Source organism: Sminthopsis crassicaudata, chromosome 4, assembly GCF_048593235.1.
Source record: "Sminthopsis crassicaudata isolate SCR6 chromosome 4, ASM4859323v1, whole genome shotgun sequence".
NCBI lineage: Eukaryota > Metazoa > Chordata > Mammalia > Dasyuromorphia > Dasyuridae > Sminthopsis > Sminthopsis crassicaudata.
The window spans coordinates 317156790-317181261 of record NC_133620.1 but is presented as its reverse complement, the minus strand read 5'-3'; the positions used below and the strand labels follow the sequence as shown (position 1 = coordinate 317181261).

At 32.9% G+C, this 24472-nt stretch overlaps 1 protein-coding gene and 1 pseudogene across 2 annotated transcripts in view; both read right to left on the bottom strand.

Moving 5' to 3' along the window:
• Window positions 1-24472, bottom strand: part of CARD14 (caspase recruitment domain family member 14) — a 93256-nt gene that overhangs the window by 36375 nt on the left and 32409 nt on the right. The window contains exons 2-3 of one of the 2 annotated variants that reach the window (XM_074260348.1): window positions 13354-13573; window positions 11458-11595 (exon numbers count right to left, since the gene is read on the bottom strand). In XM_074260348.1, coding sequence (XP_074116449.1) covers window positions 11458-11595; window positions 13354-13564 — 349 coding nt within the window. In that variant the 5' untranslated portion in view covers window positions 13565-13573. Of the gene's footprint in view, window positions 1-11457; window positions 11596-13353; window positions 13629-24472 lie in introns of those variants that run through there. The other variant, XM_074260349.1, reaches the window with a different exon arrangement.
• LOC141540780 (very long chain fatty acid elongase 6 pseudogene) lies at window positions 17051-17646 on the bottom strand (annotated as a pseudogene).

Sequence of the window (24472 nt, the reverse complement as noted above, 5' to 3'; positions counted from 1 at the left end):
AAACACACCTGAAACAGGGTGATACATTCAGAATAAAAGTAAAAGGGTGGAGCAGAAACTACTATGCCTCAGGTGAAGCCAAAAAAGCAGGGGTAGCCATCCTCATCTCAGATCAAGCAAAAACAAAAATTGATCTAAATAAAAGAGATAAGGAAGGGCATTATATCTTGCTAAAGGGTAGCATAGGTAATGAAGCAGTATCAATAAACATATACACAGCATCTAAATTCTTAAAAGAGAAATTAAGAAATAGACAGCAAAACTATAATAGTGAGAGATCTCAACCTTGCACTCTCAGAATTAGATAAATCAAACCACAAAATAAATAAGAAAGAAGTCAAAGAAGTAAAAAGAATACTAGAAAAGTTTGATAGGATAGATCTTTGGTGAAAGCTAAATGGAGACAGAAAGGAGTACACTTTGATCATATACCAGGACATAAAAACCTCAAAATAAATGAAGTAAGGCAGAAATAGTAAATGCATCCTTTTCAGACCACAATGCAATGAAAATTACATTCAATAAAAAGCCAGGGGAAAATAGACTAAAAAAATAATTGGAAACTAAATAATCTCATACTAAAGAATGATTGGGTGAAACAGCAAATCATAGACATAATTAATAACTTCACCCAAGAAAATGACAATAATGAGACATCATACCAAAATGTGTGGGATATAGCCAAAGCAGTAATAAGGGGAAGTTTTATATCTCTAGAAGCCTACTTGCATAAAATAGAGAAAGAGAAGGTCAATGAATTGGGCTTACAACTAAAAATGCTAGAAAAGGAAAAAATTAAAAACCCCCAGACAAACATGAAACTTGAAATTCTAAAAATAAAAGGTGAGATTAATAAAATTGAAAGTAAAAAAACTATTGAATTAATTAATAAAACTAAGAGTTGGTTCTATGAAAAAACCAACAAAATAGACAAACCCTTAGTAAATCTGATTTAAAAAAGGAAAGAGGAAAAGCAAATTGTTAGTCTTAAAAATGAAATGGGAGAACTCACCACTAAAGAAGAGGAAATTAGAACAATAGTTAGGAGCTACTTTGCCCAACTTTATGTCAATAAATTTGATAACTTAAATGAAATGGAAGAATACCTTCAAAAATATAGCTTGCCCAGTTTAACAGAGGTAGAAGTAAATAGTCTAAATAGTCCCTAGGAAAAAAATCCCCAGGACCAGATGGATTTACATGTTAATTCTACCAGACATTTAAAGAACAACTAACTCCAATGCTATATAAACTATTTGAAAAAATAGGGATTGAAGGAGTCCTACCAAATTCCTTTTATGACACAGACATGGTACTGATACCTAAAAAAAACAGAGAAAGAAAATTATAGACCAATCTCCCTAATGAATATTAATGCTAATATCTTAAATAAAATATTAGCAAAAAGACTACAGGATAATACACTATGACCAAGTGGGATTTATACCAGGAATGCAGGGCAGGTTCAATATTAGGAAAACTATTAGCATAATTGACTATATCAATAACCAAATTAACAAAAACCATATGATCATTTCAATAGATGCAGAAAAAGCATTTGATAAAATACAACATCCATTCCTACTAAAAACACTTGAGAGTATAGGAATAAATGGACTATTCCTTAAAATAATAAGGAGCATATATTTAAAACCATCAATAAACATCATATGTAATGGCAATAAACTGGAACCTTTCCCAGTAAGATCAGGATGAAACAAGGTTGCCCACTATCACCATTACTATTCAATATTGTACTAGAAACTCTAGCCTCAGCAATAAGAGCTGAGAAAGAGATTCAAGGAATTAGAGTAAGTAATGAGGAAATCAAACTATTACTCTTTGCAGATGATATGATGGTATACTTAGAGAACTTCAAAGACTCTGCTAAAAAGCTATTAGAAATAATTCAGGGGCAGCTAGGTGGCACAGTGGATAGAGCACCAGCCTTGAATTCAGGAGGACCCAAGTTCAAATCTAGTCTTAGACACTTAACACTTCCTAGCTGTGTGACCCTGGGCAAGTCACTTAACCCCAGCCTCAGGGGAAAAACAAAACAAAACAAAACAAAAAACAAACAAACAAACAAAAAAACTAAAAACAAGAAATAATTCAGAACTTTAGCAAAGTTGCAGGATACAAAATAAATCCACAAAAATCCTCAACATTTTCATACATTACCAACACAATCCAATAGCAAGAGATACAAAGAGAAATTCCATTCAAAATAACTGTCGATAGTATAAAATATTTGGGAATATATCTATCAAAGGAAAGTCAGGAATTATATGAGCAAAATTATGAAACACTTGCCACAAAAATAAAGTCAGATTTAAATAGTTGGAAAGACATTAAGTGTTCTTGGATAGGCCGAGTGAATATAATCAAGATGACAATACTCCCTAAACTAATCCATTTATTTAGTGCTATACCAATCAGACTCCCAAGAAACTGTTTTAATGACCTAGAAAAAATAACAACAAAATTCATATGGAAGAACAAAAGATTGAGAATTTCAAGGGAAGTAATGAAAAAAAAATCAAATGAAGGTGGCCTAGCTGTACCTGATCTAGAACTATATTGTAAAGTAGCAGTCACCAAAACCATTTGGTATTGGCTAAGAAATAGACTAGTTGATCAGTGGAATAGGTTAGGTTCACAGTACAAGATAGTGAATAAAAATAATAATCTAGTGTTTGACAAATCCAAAGATCCCAACTTTTGGGATAAGAATTCATTATTTGACAAAAACTTCTGGGAAAACTGGAAATTAGTATGGCAGAAACTAGGCATGGACCCACATTTAACACCACATACTAAGATTAGATCAAAATGGGTCCAAGATTTAGGCATAAAGAACGAAATCATAAATAAATTGGAGGAACATGGGATGGTTTACCTCTCAGACTTGTGGAGGAGGAAGGAATTTGTGACCAAAGGAGAACTAGAAATCATTATTCATCACAAAATAGAAAATTTTGATTACATCAAATTAAAAAGCTTTTGTACAAACAAAACTAATGCAAACAAGATTAGAAGGGAAGTAACAAATTGGAAAAAACATTTTTGCAGTTAAAGGTTCTGATAAAGGCCCTCATCTCCAAAATATACAGAGAATTGACTCTAATTTATAAGAAATCAAGCCATTCTCCCAATTGATATGAACAGACTATTTTCAGATGATGAAATTGAAACTATTTCCACTCATATGAAAGAGTGTTCCAAATCACTATTGATCAGAGAAATGCAAATTAAGACAACTCTGAGATACCACTACACACCTGTCAGATTGGCTAAGATGACAGGAACAAATAATGATGAATGTTGGAGGGGATGTGGGAAAACTGGGACACTGATGCATTGTTGGTGGAGTTGTGAACGAATCCAACCATTCTGGAGAGCAATCTGGAATTATGCCCAAAAAGTTATCAAACTGTGCATTCCTTTTGATCCAGCAGTGCTACTTCTGGGCTTAGATCCCAAGCAAATACTAAAGAAGGGAAAGGGACCTATATGTGCCAAAATATTGTGGCAGCCCTTTTTGTTGTGGCTAGAAACTGGAAAATGAATGGATGCCGATCAATTGGAGAATGTTTGGGTTAATTATGGTATGTGAATGTTATGGAATATTATTGCTCTGTAAGAAATGACCAACAGGATGAATACAGAGAGGCTTGGTGAGACTTACATCAACTGATGCTGAGTGAAATGAGCAGAACTAGGGGATCATTATACACTTCAACAACAATACTATATGAGGATGTATTCTGGTAGAAGTAGATATCTTCAACATAGAGAAGAGCTAATCCAATTCCAATTGATCAATGATGTACAGAATTGGCTACACCCAGAGAAGCAACACTGGGAAATGAGTGTAAACTGTTAGCATTTTTTTGTTTTTCTCCCCAGGTTATTTTTACCTTCCAAATCCAATTCTTCCTTTGTAACAACAACAACAAAATTCGGTTCTACACACACACACACACACACACACACACACACACACACACACACACACATATATATATATATTGTACCTAGGATATACTATAACATATTTAATATGTATGGGAGTGCCTGCTGTCTAGGGGAGGGGGTGGAGGGAAGGAGGGGAAAAATTCAGAACAGAAGGGAGTACAAGGGATAATGTTGCAAAAAATTACCTATGCATATGTACTGTCAAAAAATGTTATAATTATAAAATTAATAAAAAAAAAAAAAAGAGAGAAGGACCCACGTATCAAAAATGAAGGCAGGTTTTCACCTTGTTTTATAATTCCTAGTGCTTAATTCTGTGCCTAGTCCTTAGTACAGATATATAGTAAGGCTTAATAAATGCTTATTTACTGATTGACTGATGGAAAGCATACTAGTTATTTGATATCTGAGCTCTTAACTAAAAGTACCCTTTTCATCAAATATTTCTTACAAGGAATTATTCAAGAGAAACAGCATAAAATATGAAAGAAAGAAAATAAGATTAAAAATATTTGCTGCAAAGAGAGTAAAAGATAACAGATGGAAAACCTGAATGCAGTGTTGATATCCTGAAGTGATGTTAAGAGAACTGGAGTGAACTTGTAAAGAAACAGAAAAGTCATTAAAGATGGAGCAAGTTTAAATAGATTGTGATCAACATAATTGAAGACCATTTCATTGTCATCTCAGATCCTATGGTAGACAAGAATATGGGCAAGCTCAAATAGAGGGATCTTTTCTATCTTTTTTTATTTCTTGGAGTGGCTTAATTTTGAAACCCATCTCCATTTCAAGATAGTAGGAGTAGACATGCACTTCCTTCTGTCTAGGTCTACCTCAATCTCATGCCATTTTCAAGATTTCCCCACAGAAAGGAGCAAAGCTTTTGTTCTCTCCTTGAAAGAAATAAATTATTTTGTTCTACTTCCAAGACCAGCTGCAAGAAGTTTATAATCCTGCCTGACAGCCCATCATTTTTCTTTTACATTTATAAACACAAGTAGGAAATGGTTTGTAATCAGAATCTACTTGGCCAATAGAGGATATTGTCAAAGAAAACTGTCAGTCAGCAGATAACTCCTCCTCCTATTGAACAATAACAATAAAGCTTTCTTCATAGTCTCTAAATTTTGAGAACTGAGGGATTTTTTTCCATGATGTATATAGTTCATTATCTGGGATAGAGTGGATAAAACACAGGCTATGAGATGTCATGAACTCAGCACTTGTCTGATCAGTAACTAGATTCCCCTCTTTCCTTCTTTCTTTCTTTTTCTTTCTTTCTTTCCTTTCTTCTTTCTTTCCTTTTTCCTTTTTCCTTCTTCCTTTTTTCCTTTTTCCTTCTTCCCTTCTTTCCTTTTTCCTTTCTTCCTTTTTTTTCCTTTTTTTCTTTCTTTCCTTTTTCCTTTCTTCCTTTTTTTTCTTTCCTTCTTTCTTTCTTTCTTTTTTTCTTTCTTTCTTTCTTTTTTTCTTTCTTTCTTTCTTTCTTTCTTTCTTTCTTTCTTTCTTTCTTTCTTTCTTTCTTTCTTTCTTTCTTTCTTTCTTTCTTTCTTTCTTTCTTTCTTTCTTTCTTTCTTTCTTTCTTTCTTTCTTTCTTTCTTTCTTTCTTTCTTTCTTTCTTTCTTTCTTTCTTTCTTTCTTTCTTTCTTTCTTTCTTTCTTTCTTTCTTCTTTCTTTCTTTCTTTCTTGTAAAAATTTTTATTCCTGATTCTATCTGGGGCTGTTTCTATTTTGGCTGGGTCCCAGAGTCAGAATTCTCTTCTGTTGTGTTTTGTGCCAGCTGAATCCTTTCTAAAACCCTGCTTTTGTCTCCTGTCTGGGCAGGTTCCTTGCAGTGGAATATGGGAGGGAGAATCTTTTTTTTTTTTTTTTAATCACTTACACTCAAAACAATGTGCCAGGTTTAGAAGTATAGATTGCTTTTGTGCAAGACACGACCTATGTTCTCTGCCTATTCTAGGACAAGTGTATATGTCTCTTTAAGGGGATCTGCTAAAGGGTTTGACATTTCTATAATCTCAATCCTAGGACCAGCCATTAGACACCAAGGCTACCTGTTGGGAAATCATCATAGTCTTCTATTAATGATTCAGAAGGTCTAAGTCCTGCAGATCATTATATTCCTCTGAATCACTTTACTCTCTTTTCCTGAGATGTTTTTTATGAGTCGTCCATGGGAACTCTGATTCCTACATTCTCCCAGCTTTTGTAGGGGTAGAGGCTGAGCCTCTCCTTACCAATGTGGGTGGTGAACTACAAATTGGACCACTCTAACTTCCACCTTAGCAAGAACCTTCTAAAGGCAGAGGCTCACCTTTGTAACTATCAACCATGAGCTATGCTGTAAGTTGGGGGTGAGAGAGTGGGGGAAATATCTTTTAAATAAGCCTTTTCCTGTTTGCTCCTGAATCTGTGATGAGAACAAGTCTTAATTTAAGTAAGTTAAGTTTCCTCTAAGGAATCTCCACTATCTTTGGGATTCATTATTTTCTCAAGACTTGAAAGTTTTAATGGTCAAGTGATATGATAGGTATAACCTCCTACTAGGTAATTTCCCTGAAGGAGTAAACATTTGATCTTAACATTTTATAAAAGGGGGGCAGCTAGGTGGCGCAGTGGATAGAGCACCAGCCCTGAATTCAGGAGGACCCAAGTTCAAATCTGGTCTCAGACACTTAACACATCCTAACTGTGTGACCCTGGGCAAGTCACTTAACCCCAGCCTCAGAAAAAAGAAAAAAAAGGAAACATAAATGCTTCAACCCACAATATAAATTAAAAGAAAAATGGAAAGCTCTCTTTGAATGGCACACAAAGTCTTCCAGTGGCATATATATATATATATATATATATATATATATATATATATATATTTTTTTTTTTTTTTTTTTTTAATATACATATTTTTTTCCAGTTTCATTTCTGTAGATTGTGGGTTAAGTGATTTATCCAGGATCTCACACAACTAGTAAGTCTCAAGTGTCTGAGACTGAATTTGAGCTTGGGTCCCCTTCACTTCAAGTGTCAATACTCTATCCACCTTACCACCACCTATCCCTCCTTTGTTTTTAAATGTATAAATGTCAGCATATTTTTCATTTTTCTTGCTTTTATCTATTAAAAAAAAAAACCAAGATTGTCACATGGATAGAACTCTGAACCTCAAGTCAGGAAGATCTAAATTCAAATCCTGCCTTAGACATTTGCTAGCTATATGATTGGGGCAAACCACTTAATATCTGTCTGTCTCTGTTTCCTCTTCTGAAAAATGAGTATAACAAGCTTTTTCTCAAAGAATTGTTGAAAGGATGACATAACATTTGTAAGTCAGTTTGCAAACCTTTAAACCTTGTTATATAAATGTCTGTTTCCACATGGCAGAATTGATTCAGTCAGGAAAACAAATAGTTACATTAAATTTAGTTTGAGCAAGTTTTATAATGAAAAATAACTTTAGTAGGAAGCTTTTATGATTCTAAACTGTCTAGTATTTGAGTTCAATTTTGAAAAATTTAATCTATTCATTTCATTTTGATATGGCTGGTCAAAGTAAAAAAAAAAAAAAAAAAAAAAAGATAGTGAGAAATAAACAGGGAGAAAACCTCTCTCTCATTCCTAAGATTTATTGAATTGAAAATAAGATGAGCCAAATTCACAGCTTCACAAGAAGAAAAAACCAACATATATAAACTTTGGAATATAAATTTGAAAACTACAATGAGAACAAAAATGAGTTTTTCTGATTTTATTACAAATTGCTACTGGTATCATTAATTGGGAATTTTAAAATTTAAATATTCACAGCTAGCTTGGTAAGGGCTGAGTTTTAGAAATAAAAGGGTATTTTATTATTCACTTTTTATGGTTTCACTGTCCCTCAAATATTTATTAGTAGAAGCTTCTTAAATTTTTTTCTCTACTCTGTTACATATCTAATCATTCCATTTAAGTTACATTTTAAAAATGTATAGTCCAACTTGAAACTTTCTTCTGTTTTCAGATATGCAAAAATCCTATCTTTTTTGCAACCATGATTGTACTGGGAATTTTTCTTTGAGTTAATATATTCCAGTACCTCAATGTTAATAAAAATTTTAACATTTAAGCTGAATCTCATAAATGTTAGTGATGTCAAGCAGAAAAAAAGCCAATATTCATCCATTTTGGGAAATGATTGTCTAATATTTTCATATGCATGACATGTACTTCTAAAATTATTTTGGCTTTAGCATCCAGAAATAATAAAAACACAAGAGGTTTTGGGAAATCAGAAATCTTATTTTTTCTCTAAAGAAAAGTCTTTTAAAAAACCTTAAGAAATCTTCATGCATCTTTAACCAAAAAGCAAACTGAATTCATGAACGACCCTATGTTCTTATGGAAATTCATGATCCTTTAAATATGGCTATTAGAAAATTGGTTATGTATTCTGAAATTTTAGATTAACAAAGGCTATCTGAATCTTTTCAGTTCCTACATCTAGAAGTGGAAGTAAAGAAAGAGTGGCCTCTTTGGACCAAACTAATTTCATTTTAGAGTTAGCTTCCATTTCAATATAAATTTAACAATAATGACTGCTCTTAGTTTGGGTTTTATTTTCCTTCCTTTTTAATTTTAAATCCTTTTACAAGGACAGGAACTATTTCTTATTGATAAATTTTCAGAGTATGAACAGGCAAGTTTCTGAGGAAAATATCTAACATCAATAGCCATGTGAAAAATGTCCCAAATCACTACAGATTAAAGAAATACAAATTAAAACAACTGGCAGGTTCTGTATCATAGTCATCACATTTGCAAAATTGACAAATAGGGAAAATAACAAATGTTGGAAGAGCTACAGGAAAACAGGCATATTATTATACTGTTGATGGAACTATTAATTGGTAGACAGTACAATTGGAACTAAGCCCCAAAAGCCATTAATACATACTGTTTAACCCAGAAATGTTACTGCTAGATCTATCCTCCAATTGAGATCAAGGGAAGAGGAAAAGGATACATATGTACAAAAACATTTATAATAGCTCTTTTTATGGTGGCAAAGAACTGGAAACTAAAAAAGATCCTGCAGAATGGTTAAACAAATGACAGTGTATGAATATGATAGGATATTATTATAATGTAAAAAAGAAGACAACAGATTTAGAAAAAACTTGGAAAGATCTGTATGAAGTAATACAGGGTAAGTTAAGCTGAATCATGAACACAATGTAGATGATGACTACAACTTTATGAAGGTGAAAGACTTTAGAACTCTGAGGCAATGAATGATGAATCCCTAGGTCAGATAATTACCTCTTGGGAGAAAAATGATTGAAAATCAGCACAATGCCAATGCATGTATCTGTTTTCCATGACTATTTTTATTTGTTACTAGGAATGGCTTTGGAGAGTTGAGGAAAAATAAGACATGAGTAGGAGGCATGTAGTTGGGGAGTAAAGATAGAGATATGGGAGAGAAATGAAGACAAGAAAGAAAAAAAAATCAAAGAATCATTTAAAAAAAACCTCTAGAAGAGAACAGGAGAAAATTCAGAAGGAAATTCAGGTGAGCAACATAGTGTTGAATATATTGTGTTAAATTGGACATATCATTTTTTTTTCAAAAAGGTGTACATAACAGAAATTTATGATATCATTTATATATAATACTCTTTGCTGTTCTTTATATATAGAAACTCATATTTGTTGATGTTTACAAAATTCATAATGAATATTAAATTTTAAAAAGAACAATAAATAAGCTATTTTCTGGTTTTTGCTAAACCCTATTATTTTCCATGTTAGTCTTGCAACTTCATCCAAGTGTTGTTAATCGCTATACTTATTTGTGCTTTTGACTTTTTGTTTTTTCCTTATTCTACAAGTCTCCAATGTCCTCCAGACAGAGGTGTCAGATTGTCTTATGACATGATGTAGGGATACATATCTGAGATACATGAGAAGAGGGCTTTCTGCCATCTCAAGGCTATCAACAACATTCAGTTATTTCCTTAACTCCTGTTCCAAAGACTCTATATGCTATAATTAGAGAGTTATCAAAGATGGATGTCACTGAGTAAAGTACTAACATTTCAAATAGGAAATATGGAGGCTCAAAGAGAGAGATCCCATTTCCCTTTCCATTGACATGAAGGACTCTTCCCTGAAATTAGCCTCCATTTCAGTAAAAAAAAAAAAAGAGCAGACATTTCTCTGTACTTGAGTTTGTCTTTATTCCAACCCACTTGAATGTCAGTGACAGAAAATAAGAAAACAAAAGTAGTTCCTCTGATACTTGCTCTTGAGACCAACAACAAATTAGCAAATCTTTGCTCTCTCCTTAAAAGAAGCAAACAAATTCTGCTTACAATACCAGTTATAAATATTTTATAATATTTCTTTTCTAATAACTAACTTTTCTATTTTATTCATTCTTTATTTGGTTATCTATAATAAATATGCATATATATGTATATAAAATGTATATTATAATATACATATATGTGTGCATATGTATATATATATACATTTTTGTATATACATATATACATAAATACTAGTAGAAAGAGGCTTATATATTGGTTGCCAATAAATTGGTGCTTATCCCCACCATGGCTTATAATAAAAATAATAAAGCTTCTTTATCTAATATGCAACCTAAACTTAGTGAATTGTGAGAGATTTACTAAATGACTCAGAAGCAAGAGCTGAGCTTCTCCTTTTCTTTCTAGTTCCCCTGCACAGCATGAGTGTATAAAGAATAATGTTGACTGACTTAATATATTACTATATAAATTCACTATAAATATTTCTCCCCATGCTCTTTTGTTAGGATGGTTTGCCAGATAGTTATTTCCCCTTACTTCCAGAATACTGAAAATAGAAGGGGAAAAACAGAATGATTGCAGGTTCAGATTCCTTGATTTAAAGAAAAGCAAAACCTGCAAACAGTGGAAATAATGATAACCTAGCATTTATATAGAGACTCAAGGTATATAAAATAAATATATTTACATTCGTTCCTCACAACAACCTGGGGAGAGAGATAATATTTTTCCCCATTTAAAAAATAAGACAAATTCAAAATAAGGAGTGACTTATCCAGGATTTACAGATAGGATTTGAGGCTGAATTTGAGGTCTTCCTGACTCCCAAGCCCATCACACTATTTGCTCTGCCACCTAGAAGCCTCTCAGCTTTCAATTTGGAGTCAGACGTGTTTCAATGCTAGGTCTGCAACTTACCAGCCAGGTGGCAAGACACAACTCCTCTGGGTCTCAGTTTCCTCATATGTAAAGAAGATGATTTCTGAGATTCCTTCCAGGTCGAAATTTGTAATCCTATCTATGAACCTTAGCTTGGTTCACTGACAGAATAGGACTTCCCCGAAGGGTATTTTGCCATTGTCATACTTAGGAGAAGAAGGTGTGACTTGTTTCTAAACCATTCCTAGGAAGTTCCTTTCAATTTCCTGAAAAAAGCCCCAGATCTTACCACGGAAACTATCAGAGTCAACAGAGGGTTCCTGTCCAGTGACCAAGGTATAAATGTCTGGATTATGAAATTTCAGGCTCTCCAGAAAGGCAATGGCCCCAGTTTTACCTCGAGTCTTCAACACATCCAGCAAATATCCTATGAAATAGAAGTATCATTTTATAGACATGAGTCAGTCTCCCTGCAGAATGAATAAGATAGAAAACCTAATTTTTAATGGAGGTGCAAGAAATGGGTCTTGAGGTGAAATCTAGGGGTCCTTAGAAGGGGATCATATTATCCCCTTATTATTCCTATATAAGGGAGGGGTAGGATTTGATTTGCCCTCCCCAGATTGTTGATGTAACCACAGAAAGTAAGGGCAGAAAGGATTCTTCCTATGGATATATATATCTGTGAAAGAGTGCATCCCAGGTTTATCAAGGCAATGTTTCATAGCTAATATTTTTGTAGCTATACTTTTCTTACTATACTTACTTATACTTAATTATTTATACTTTCATACTTGCTTTACTTACATTTACAATACTTATATTTTCATATTTGTGTAACATAATTATACTTATACTTTCATACTTGAGTTATTTATGCTTAACTACTTATATTTACTGTACTTATACTTTCATACTTGCTTTACTTATAGTTAATATACTTATACTTTTATACTTATTTAACTTATATTTATTGTATTTTTATTTACATATTTGCTTTACTTATACTTACAAAACTATCTTAGCAAACACTTGGGTTCTGAATTGTGTCAATCATATGTTTGGTCTCCATGCCAACAGCAGAGTGTCATTCTTAATCTCCAATAACTATTTTGAAATTCCTCAAGGAATAATCCTAAAATTTGAGCATTATAATTTTAAATGCTGAAAGGTCCCAAAAGTCTTATACTTTACCTCTACCCCTTTATGTTATAAATGAGGAAACTGAAACTGGGAGAGATAATGTGATGTTCCCAAACCTATAAAGATAATATGTAACAGATCTGGGATTCAAACTCAGGGCCTCTAATTCAAAGTCAAAACCTTTTTTCTCTATGTTGCACTGGGCACTACCTTTTCCTCCAAACCCCATTTTTTTAACTGTTAAAAAAGCTCTTTGACTCCCTAACCTACTAGAGTTGAACTTTCAGTCTAGATTAAATAGGCTTGCAAAATTTTTTCACTTGCTTTGCCATTTTATGATCTTCATTTCAAACTCTAAAGAGTCCATGCAATCATCTGCAGATGATTCTCAGTATCAGGCCTGGATTTAATCATGTAGATTCCTTTATGTAATCAATCTTATTCAGCATATGTCTGAACTTTCTGAAAAATTATGCTAACAAACATGAAACTATATGTTAAATAATGCCTACAGATGCATCTTCAGATTTTAAGGGAAGAAAATATGGTAATATTCATGTTATGCACACATGAGGCCATATCAGAAAGACCATAGACATTCTATTTCCAAGATGCCTAAATGCACCTTCCAAAAACAAATAATATTGACTTCTTAACATATTATCTGCTTACGCCACTGACCCAGGTATACAGAGAATTCTCTAGGCATAGCTGAAATATTTTGAAGGAATTTGGGCATTTGCCTAAAATACTACACTTTTTCAGGAGATGGAATTCAAAGTAAAGTGAGCACTCGCTTTGTTTTTGTTCTTAACCCCCTGGAATCTAAAGCAAAATATGTTACCTATTCCTAGAAGTCATGTCCTCAGAAGTCTCATACTCAAAATTCCCTTCCCTTCCCCACCATCATCTCCATATGGGGTCTGGGATGATAAGAATTCCAGACTGATTTGAATTGTAGAGGCCAATGCTAAGCACACAAAAGACACAGTAAATACTTGTGGGCTTGACCTGACTTGGGAGAAGGATCTTAGACTCTCACCAACTCTCATAGCATTGTTAGTGAACTTGGGACTGTGCAGAACTTCTTCCTCATCCAACTGATCCAGCACCTTGGCCTGTCGTAGGTAGGGAGTTAGCCGACTAGGACAGACATTGCGGACAATCTTGTATCGATGGTTCTCCATTATCTCCCACAGGTTCTCCTCATCCAGGGTTGTCAGCTCACAGTCTTTGGGGCACAGGTCTGCCATTGCTGGAAGCTTAAAAAAATGGAAAAGGGAGAAGTAAAAATAGGAGATTTGGTATCAACAAGACATTAAGGAAGCAGAAGGTGATTATACAATTAGAGTCTACACTATTCAAATTCTTTTACATTTTTGAAATAGAAAAGGAAAAGACTGATGCAGAAACCAGGGGTTATAGTTGCAAAATCAAGAACCATCTATGGCATTTATACTTTCTGTACTAGGCACTAGGGATACAGACAAAAAAAAAAAAACGTTCCAGCTTTCAAGGAGCTTACTTTTATTAAAGGAAACAATATATACATGAATAATTGCAGACAAAAAAAATACAAAGTAAATCAAAGTTAATATTGTTAGGGAAGGGAATGAGGAAAGGCCATAGATAGCATGAATCATTGGAGTGAGGTTTGAAAGGAAGCTAGGGATTCTAGGAAGCAAAGGTGAGGGGAGAGGGCAGTCCAAGTATTGTGAAAAGGAATAGAGATAGGAATTGGAATATCATTTTTGGAATAAGAAATATTCTTTGGTTTGTACCCAATAAGGAGGACTATGTAATAAAAGTGGATTTCTATGTTCACCTCTGTGTCACTAATCTTGATGAAGATGGTGAGATTTCATATTGTTTTTATGAAGGTCTTTTTCTCTTTGTAGGACAAGAAGAAATGGGCTAAAGTCCAATTGAATGACTAAGGGAGAGAGGTTTTTAAATTTCCTTTTCTGGATGTCTTTTATTCCTTTTTTTTTTTAATTGAAAAAAAAACCACTTGCATCCAATGCAATGCAACTTTGTTCTTTTTAAATTTCATATTCTGAATGTCTTTTTTGTTATTTAATTAATCAGTTAATTCAATGCAATTTTATTGTTTTTTTATAATTTAATATACAAAGGGACTTTTGAAGTTTTTGACAGAGAAGACCACAGCAGTTTCATTTCATGAATGGCAGTATAATTAAAGCTAAAATAACCTTTCCTACAATATGTCTTTAAATAAAGCAAGAAAGATAAATGACAAGTTTTTCTAATAGCCAAGAATATATATATACACACACTCTCTTGGACTTTTTAGTCCAAATCTGTGTAACCCAAACAACATGTATGTGGGGAGTGGGGATGCGGGGGATGGTCAAATGTGTATATTCTATAGTATAGAAGTTCTTAATCTATTCATTGCATTTTTTCCTAATTGTTAAACTACTGGAGCAATACAGTTTAGAGCACTGTAACATCCCAAGATAGCTTTATTTAATTGCTACTTAGAAATGGAAAGAATATATGGCTTCCTTTAAGTCCCAGCTGAAGTCCCACCTTCAGCCTTCATCTATTCTCCTTAATCTCTTTGCCTTTTACCTGAGACGACCCCTAATTTATTCTATATATATATATATATATATATATATATATATATATATATATATATATATATATATATATATATATATATATATATATATATATATATATATATATTATTTGTACATAGTTGTTTGCATGTGGTCTCTAACATGTGAGTGCCTTAAGAACAGAGATTTGTCTTTAGCCTTTCTTTGTATTCTCTTGCACTCAGCACTTAGCCCTAACGGGGACACAGTAGGTGCTTAAATAAATATTGTGTAACTGATACTTATTTAGCTTGAAAAGGACTGAAATGTTATAGATAATGTACTGAGAGGAATATGGCTCTTCAGAATTGATTTTCTGAGTTCCAGAATAAATGTGCTCTCCACTCCCTTTTATTTTCTGAAGATGATTTGCAGGTGATCAATGGACTAATTGACACTTTATGGATTTCTAAATTACAAAGATTAAATCTTCTTGGGTCTTGGGTTTTCTATTGTCAAAACTTAATTTGTTTCCTTGTAGTCTCTCCATTTGACCAGAAGAGGGCATTTTAAACAACTCTATATTGTTCAAGAAGCAGGTGTGGGCTTTTTGTTCTTGTTCTGGAAAAGGACCATCAGGAAGGTGACACCATGACACGCAAGTGTATTGCATTTAAGTGGCAGTGGAGTATGCAAAGTCACCAGCCTCACTATCTTCCCTCCTCTCCCCCCCCCCCCAACCAGAGTCATCTATCTATATTCAGTGGCAAGATATAGATCAGGACTTCCAAAAAATGTAAATTTTGGTCGCTGAAGCAAGCAGGTATGATTGGTGCAGAATTACAGTCATAACACAATGTTCAATATGCTCCTTTAGTAATTTATTCTTCTTGAAAGTAAAAAAAAATTATTTAAAACATAATATAAAAATATAAAATGTGTACTATATCACAGGCTTGTTTTGTATGTAAATGCATAGAATATATGCTTATGCAATTTTGTTTTTCTTTTTCTTTCTCTTTCTCATTCACAGAATTACCTTTTTTTTCTAATAACCATTTAGCCAATAGAGGATCAGTTTTCAGATTATTTAGTTGCAGTTTTTCCTTTTTTACCCTTTTCTGTTCCCTTCCTAAGTTTCTTCTTAAAAGGTTTAGGTAGGAGAATAAAGATTAATTCTTGATACCTTATGTGATATTACAAAGTGCTAGATCTCTATTGGAAATGCACTCAGACAAGTTCTTTATTATTTGGAACTAAGCAGCCAGCTTTCATTCCTTCTATTAAACACTTTGTTCAGAAGTTAATCTATTACATTTTCAAAAATTACTGCAACTTTGCCAGCCTCCAGTTGTTGTAGAGATTTTATTTTGGTTTGGGTTTCATTTTGCCTTTTTTCATCTCACTTAATACAATAAAAAATTAACCAAAAAAAAAACAACTTTGTTCAGGTATCATACCTCAGCTATTTTTTTTTGACATTCACCAGCAAATGGGTTATACAAAATTTCTAGCTTATAGTGGGAAATGACAACTTTTCTCATACTCATTAAGTCATGGCTTAGTGATATATTTAGAGGACCTCAAGATATATTTTTCATTTGTACTCAAACTATAAGCCTTTCTGCCAGGTTTTACTTTCCATTTTTAGCTACATTATCTGTGTGATTTCCTGAGCCTTTTACTTTTGCATATGTTTTTCTATGCATATGTTTGCATATAACTTTCTGAGTTATAGTTTCCTTCACATTTTCAATAGTATTCAGCTTTTCATGGTTTCCTCATTTTGCTGAAGTAGGCCTCAAAGAGGAAGTAACAAAAGAGTACAAAGTAGCTGAGGTGCATGAGTGAGGAGCAGATGATGTTCTGAGCATGAGAATGGCATTAGTCTTCCTGCAGTAAATGACCAAATAATAATTATTAACAATAATAATAATAATAGTTGGCATTTATATAATACTTTTAGTTTTATAATACTTTGTCCTTAAAACAATCCTTGGAGATGATGGTATTATTATCCCCATTTTATGGAGGAGGAAATTGAAGCAAAGAAAGGTTAAATGATTTGCCCAGAGTTATTATACAGCTGGTGTCTGAGGAGAGATTTGAACTCAGTTCTTTCTGATAGCAGCTCCAGTGTTCTAATGTACTGTGCAGTTAATCAATCTTTAACTATTTACCTATCACCATCTGAGTCATAGGGAATAAGATGATGAACATGGCAACTTCCACAAAATCCTGAAGTCTGTTACTTGCAAGGCATAGTAGAAGCATTCTACTGCATATACTTTATTGTTCAGTCATGAATTAATCTCTGGTCACTATGATCTTATTTTTCTTAGAAAAGTACCAACAGAAGAGAAACACAGTAATATGTTAACACAGGAAGATAATTTCCTGTTTCCTAAGAATAATAAATATATCTTCTAGTTTGGATGCTTTGCTTAGCACAAGTTCATAAAGACAAAATTGAGTGACAGACCCATTGTAAAAATTCTGATCACAAACTGACTTACCAAAATAAGCACCAGTGCAAGGCACATTGAATATACTGAAAACCAAAATGCTCAGAGACCAGAGCACAAGTGGCTTCCTCAGTTCAAACTTTGCTTGTTTGTTCATTAGGGGCCAACCAGTGAATATAAAGTCATTCTCTATAGCCAAAAACAAGGATGATTTCTCCTAATTCTCTTAAATCCACAGGATGTCTTTTTCTTGAATTGCTTTTCAAATTTACATTCTTGAAAAGTCAACACTGATGTATTCATTGGAATTACTTTTATGAATCCCTGTATATTTAACATAAAAAATTGTAAAAAGCAGTTGTTTTTTTATCCTTTATGGTGCTCTCTCTGGTCCTTCCCCATGTTGAGTCTTTCTCCCTGTTCCATCTCCTTCCCTAAATTCATACCTTTTAAAATGGACTGGTCATTGATCTATCCTGAGGCAAGAGGTCTTTATGACTTTCCTTTAAATAGAGAGTTTATTTTCTTTAAACCTTATATTCTTTAAAGCCTCTTAAATATTTAAAAATTGTTTAATTGTGTAAGGGCATAAAAATGTAATCAATCTTTAAATAGCTATAGACACATGATCTACTATGTGTTATCTCCAATAAGCTTCTAATATCATTTTTATGTCACCTTTATTACTTTCTTTTTTCAGAGAATACAAATGAAAATAGTGCAACAAGTTTTTAATCGAAGATTCAAAATTTAAAATAATTATACAATTATGTCATGGTAATAATCAATTTAGGCCATTTTAGTGAGTTGCCTTGTACTTTAAATATAAAAAAAGTAAAATCATTATTGTCTTGGTCTAAAATGAAATCATTTAAAAATTAGTTTTAAAAATGTAGAATTTAAAATAATTTATATTCTCAGACAAGCTAATTTTAGAGCAAGAGGAAAGCTATGCCTCAGAAACTAGAGTACTAGGCTAAGAGTCAGGAAGACTCAAGTTCAAATCTAGCCACAGACTCTTCCTAATTGTATAATCCTAGACAAGTCACAACATTTCCAATTACCTGACAAAATGCATCCACTGGAGAAGGAAATGGCAAACTGCTCCTGTTATCTTTGCCAAGAAATCTCCTAGTGGAGTCACAAAGGGTCAGATATAAATAAAGAACAAAAAATTTATAGCAATGAAAGACTTCCATGAACTGATGCTGAGTGAAGTAAGCAGAACCAAGAGAACAAGGTACACAGTAACAGCAAAATTATGTGATGATCAACTACATTCGAGGTAGCTTTTCTCAGCAAATACATTGCTCTAAGACAATTCCAGCAGGGATGAAAAATGTCATTTTTATCCAGAAAGAAAGAGAACTGTAGAGATTGAATACAAATCAAAGCATATTGTTTTCACTTATTTTTTATTTGTTTGCTTTTTATTTCTTGTGGCTTTCACTTTTGTTCTGATTTTTTTTCTTTCACAACATGACTAATATAGATATATGTTTAAAGTGATTGTAATGTATAACATATCAGATTACTTACTGTCTTGGGGAGGAGAGAGTAAGGGAGAGAGGGAGAAAATAAAATTTGGAACTCAAAATCTTATTAAAATAAATGTTGAAAGCTAAAAAAAAAATTTATACCAAAAAGTAGGTCTACAAATCTATAAGCTACGGCTATGCACCAGGAACTGTGCTAAGAAAGCCAAAAACAATTACTTCTCTCAATGAGTTTACAATCTATTGGAGACAACAAGCAATTAACTATGTTCAAACTATATATGTATGTGTATATAATATATACTTAAATTTATGTGTGTGCATAAATTTATGTGTGTGTGTGTATAAATATATATACACCAAGAGATATGACCATATATACATATATAAGGTAGGATTTTTGCTCAGTCTTGAAGCAAGGTAGCAGAGTGGGAGAAGATTTCAAGCATGAGGAACAATCAGCAAAAATACGCAGAATTGAGAAAAGTTCCTTGTTCAAGAAACAGCAAGGAGGTCAATGACATTTTATCATAGAATACATGAAGAGGAATAAGATTGGAAAGGTAGAAAGGGGTGGCTTTTATTTTATTAATTTTAATTATTTATTTATTTATTTATTTTACAATAATAGCATTTTTTATTATAGCTTTTTATTTACAAAACATAAGCATGGGTAATTTTTTCAATATTGACCCTTGCAAAATTTTCTGTTCCAAATTTTCTCCCGCCCCAGATGACAGGTAGTCCAATACATTAAATATGTTAAAATATATGTTATATCCAATAGGTATATATATATATGTGTGTGTGTGTATATATATATATATGTACATATTTATACAGTTATGTTGCTGCACAAGAAAAATCGGATCTACAATGACAGATAGAATCAGCTACACCCAGAGAAGGAACACTGGGAAATTAGTATAAACTGTTTGTATTTTTGTTTTTCTTCCCAGGTTATTTTTACCTTCTGAATCCAATTCTTCCTATGCAACAAGAAATTCAGTTCTGCACACATATATTGTATCTAAGATATACTATAACATATTCAACATGTATAAGACTGCCTGCCATCTAGGGGAAGGGGTGGACGGAAGGAAGGGAAAAATTGGAACAGAAGTGAGCACAAGGGATAATGTTGTAAAAAAAATTACCCATGCATATGTACTGTCAAAAAAAAAGTTATAATTACTAAATTAAAAAATAAATTAAAAGGTTAAAAAAGAAAGAAAGAAAAAGAAAAAAGAAAAATCAGATCTAGAAAGAAAAGAAAACCTGAGAAGGAAAACAAAAATGCAAGCAAACAATAACAGAAAGAGTGAAAATGCTATGTTGTGGTCCACACTCAGTTTCTATAGTCTTCTCTCTGAGTGTGGATGGCTCTCTTCATTACTGAACACTTGGAACTGGTTTGAATCATCTCATTATTGAAGAGATCCATGTCCATCAAAATTGATCATTGTATAGTCTTGTTGCCGTGTATAATGATCTGGTTCTGCTCATTTCACTTTGTATCAATTCATGTAAGTCTCTCCAGGCCTCTCTGAAATCATCCTATTGGTCATTTCTTACAGAACAATAATATTCCATAATATTCATATACCACAATTTATTCAGCCACTCTCCAATCGATGGACATCTACTCAGTTTCCAGTTTCTAGCCACTACAAAAAGGGCTGCCACAAACATTTTTGCATATGTGGATCCCTTTCCCTCCTTTAAGATCTCTTTGGGATATAAGCCCAATAGAAACACTGTTGGGTCAAAGGGCATGCACAGTTTGATAACTTTTTGAGCATAGTTCCAAATTGCTCTCCAGAATAGTTGGATCTGTTCGTATTTCCACCAATAATGTATCAGTGTCCCAATTTTCCCACATCCTCTCTAACATTTGTCATTATCTTTTCCTGTCATCTTAGCCAATCTGATATGTGTGTAGTGGTATCTCAGAGTTGTCTTAATGTGCATTTCTCTGATCAAGAGTGATTTGAAGCACCTTTTTACTTGACTAAAAATAGCTTAATTTCTGTTGAAATTATCTGTTCATATCCTTTGACCATTTATCAGTTGGAGAATGACTTGATTTCTTATAAATTTGAGTCAGTTCTCTATATATTTTGGAAATGATGCCTTTATCAGAACCTTTGAATGTAAAAATGTTTTCCCAGTTTATTGCTTCCCTTCTAATATAAGAATCTGCATTAATTTTGTTTGTACAAAACCTTTTTAACTTAACATAATCAAAATTATCTATTTTGTGATCAATAATGATCTCTAGTTCTTCTTTGGTCACAAATGCCTTCCTTCTCCACAGATCTAAGAAGTAAACTATCCCATGTTTTTCTAATTTGTTTATAATATCATTCTTTACTTCTAGATCATGAACCCATTTTGATCTTATCTTGGTATACAGTGTTAGCTGTGGGTCCATGCGTAGTTTCTGCCTAGTTTCCAATTTTCCCAGCAGTTTTTGTCAAATAGTGAATTATTATCCCCAAATCTGGGGTCTTTGGGTTTGTCAAAAAATAGATTGCTATATTATTGATTATTTTTTCCTGTGAACCTAACCTATTCCACTGATCAACTATATACTAGCCAGTACCAAATGATTTTGATGATCAGTGTTTTATAATATATTTTTAGATCTGGTATAGCTAGGCTACATTAATTTGTTTTGTTTGGTTTTTTTTTCATTATTTTGAAAGAGGTGTCTTTTAAAGCGAAACAGAGGATTCTTATATTTGATCCTGGAGGTAAAAGGGAGCCTATAGAATTTATTGAATAGGAAAATTACATGGTCAGATTTATACTTTAGGAAGATTACTCTAATATCTGAGTGGAGGATGGAGTGTAGTGAGGAGAGATTTGAGGCAAGAAGACCAATTTGAAATAATCTAAGCATGAGGGGATAAGGGCTTCTAGCAGGATGGTGTAAGTGTTGGATTAAAAAAGAGGTTTATTCATGAGAGTTGTTAAGGAAAAAGAAAAAAAGACTTGGCAATTATTTGGATATGAGAGGGAGAAGATGAGAACGTTATCTAACTTGAATACTTGGGAAACTGAGAGAACAGTGATGTCCTCAACAGTAAGAGGAACATTAAGAAGAGAGGAGCTTTTTTTTATAAAACAGTCAGTAGCACCTATTTAAAACCATAAGCAAGCATCATATGTAATGGGAATAAAGTGGAAGCATTCCCAATAAGATCAAGGGTGAAAGAAGGTTGACCATTATCACCATTACTGTTCAATATTTTATTAGAAATGCTAGCTTTGTCTGAATACAATTCTTCCTTTGCAACAACAACAACAAAGTTCGGTTCTGCACATATATATTGTACCTAGGATATACTATAAGATATTTAATATGTATGGGAATGTCTGCCATCTAGGGGAGGGGGTGGAGGGAAGGAGGGGAAAAACTTGGAACAGAAGGGAGTACAAGGGATAATGTTTTTTTAAAAATTACCTATGCATATGCACTGTCAAAAAAATGTTATAATTATAAAAATTAACAAAAAAAAATTTAAAAAAAGAAATGCTAGCTTTGGCAATAAGAGAAGAAAAAGAGCTTAAAGGAATTAAAGTAGGTAATGATGCAACCAAATTATCACTCTTTGCAGATGATATGATGGTATACTTAGAGAATCCTTGAGAATCAATTAAAAAACTATTTGAAATAATCCACAATTTTAGCAAAGTCACAGGATACAAAATAAATCCATATAAATCACCAGCATTCTTATACATCACTAACAAAATCCAATAGCAAGAGATACAAAGAGAAATCCCATTTAAAATAACTGTCGAAAGGATAAAATATTTGGGAATCTATCTGCCAATGGAGGGTCAGGAACTATATGAGTAAAACTACAAAACACTTTCCATGCAAATAAAGTCAAATCTAAATAACTGGAAAAATATCAAGTGTTCTTTAATAGATTTAGAGAATATAATAAGATGACAATACTACAGCTAAACTAATCTATTTATTTAGTGCTATACCAATGAAACACCCAAGAAACTATTTTACTGAACTAAAAAAAACAAAATTTATCTGGAAGAACAAAAGGTCAAGAATTTCAAAGATATTAATGAAGAGAAAAGCAAATGAAGATGGCTTAGCTGTATCAGATCTAGAACTATATTATGAACCAGCAGTCATCAAAACCATTTGGTACTGGCTAAGAAATAAAGAAATTGAACAGTGGAATAGGTTAGGTTCACAGGAAAAAATAATCAATGACTATAGCAATCTAATATTTGACAAACCCAAAGACCCCAGCTTTTAGGATAAGAATTCACTACTTGACAAAAACTGCTAGGAAAATTGAATACTAGTATGGCAGAAACTAGAGACAAGCCTACATCTAACATCATATACCAAGAGAAGGTTGAAATGGGTTCATGATCTAGCTATAAAGAATGATATTATAAACAAATTAGAAGCACATAGGATAGTTTACTTCTCATATTTATGGAATAGGAAAGAATTTGTGACAAAAGAACATTATTGATCATTATTGATCACAAAATAGATAACTTTGATTATATTAAGTTAAAAAGTTTTGTACAAACAAGATTAGACAAGATTAGAAGGGAAGCAATAAACTGGGAAAACATTTTTACATCCAAAGGTTCTGATAAAGGCCTCATTTCTAAAATATATAGAGAATTGACTCAAATTTATAATAGTTCAAGCCATTCTCCAATTGATAAATGATTAAAGAAAATGAACAGACAATTTTCAGATGAAGAAAATTTTTTATTAATTTTATAATTATAAAATTTTTGACAGTATATATGCATGAGTAATTTTTTTATAACATTATCCCTTGTATTCATTTTTTCAAATTTTCCCCTCCCTCCCTCTACTCCCTCCCCTAGATGACAGGCAATCCCATACATTTTACATGTGTTACAGTATAACCTAGATACAATATATGTGTGTAAATACCATTTTCTTGTTGCATGTTAAATATTAGATTCTGAAGGTATAAGTAACCTGGGTAGATAGACAGTAGTGCTAATATTTTACATTCAATTCCCAGTGTTCCTTCTCTGGGTGTAGTTGTTTCTGTCCATCATTGATCAACTGGAAGTGAGTTGGATCTTCTTTAGATCGAAGATTTCCACTTCCATCAGAATATATCTTCATACAGTATCGTTGTTGAAGTGTATAATGATCTTCTGGTTCTGTTCATTTCACTCAGCATCAATTCATGTAAGTCTCTCTGAATTCATCCTGCTGGTCATTTCTTACAGAGCAATAATATTTCATAACATTCATATACCATAATTTACCCAATCCTTCTCCAATTGATGGACATCCATTCATCTTCCAGTTTCTAGCCACTACGAAAAGAGCTGCTACAAACATTTTGGCACATACAGGTCCCTTTCCCCTCTTTAGTATTTCTTTGGGATATAAGCCCAATAGTAGCACTTCAGATGAAGAAATTGAAACTATTTCCACTCATATGAAAGAGTGTTCCAAATCACTCTTGATCAGAGAAATGCACATTAAGACAACTCTGAGATACCACCACACACCTCTCAGATTGGCTAAGACACAGGAAAAGACAATGACAAATGTTGGAGGGGATGTGAGAAAACTGGGATACGGATACATT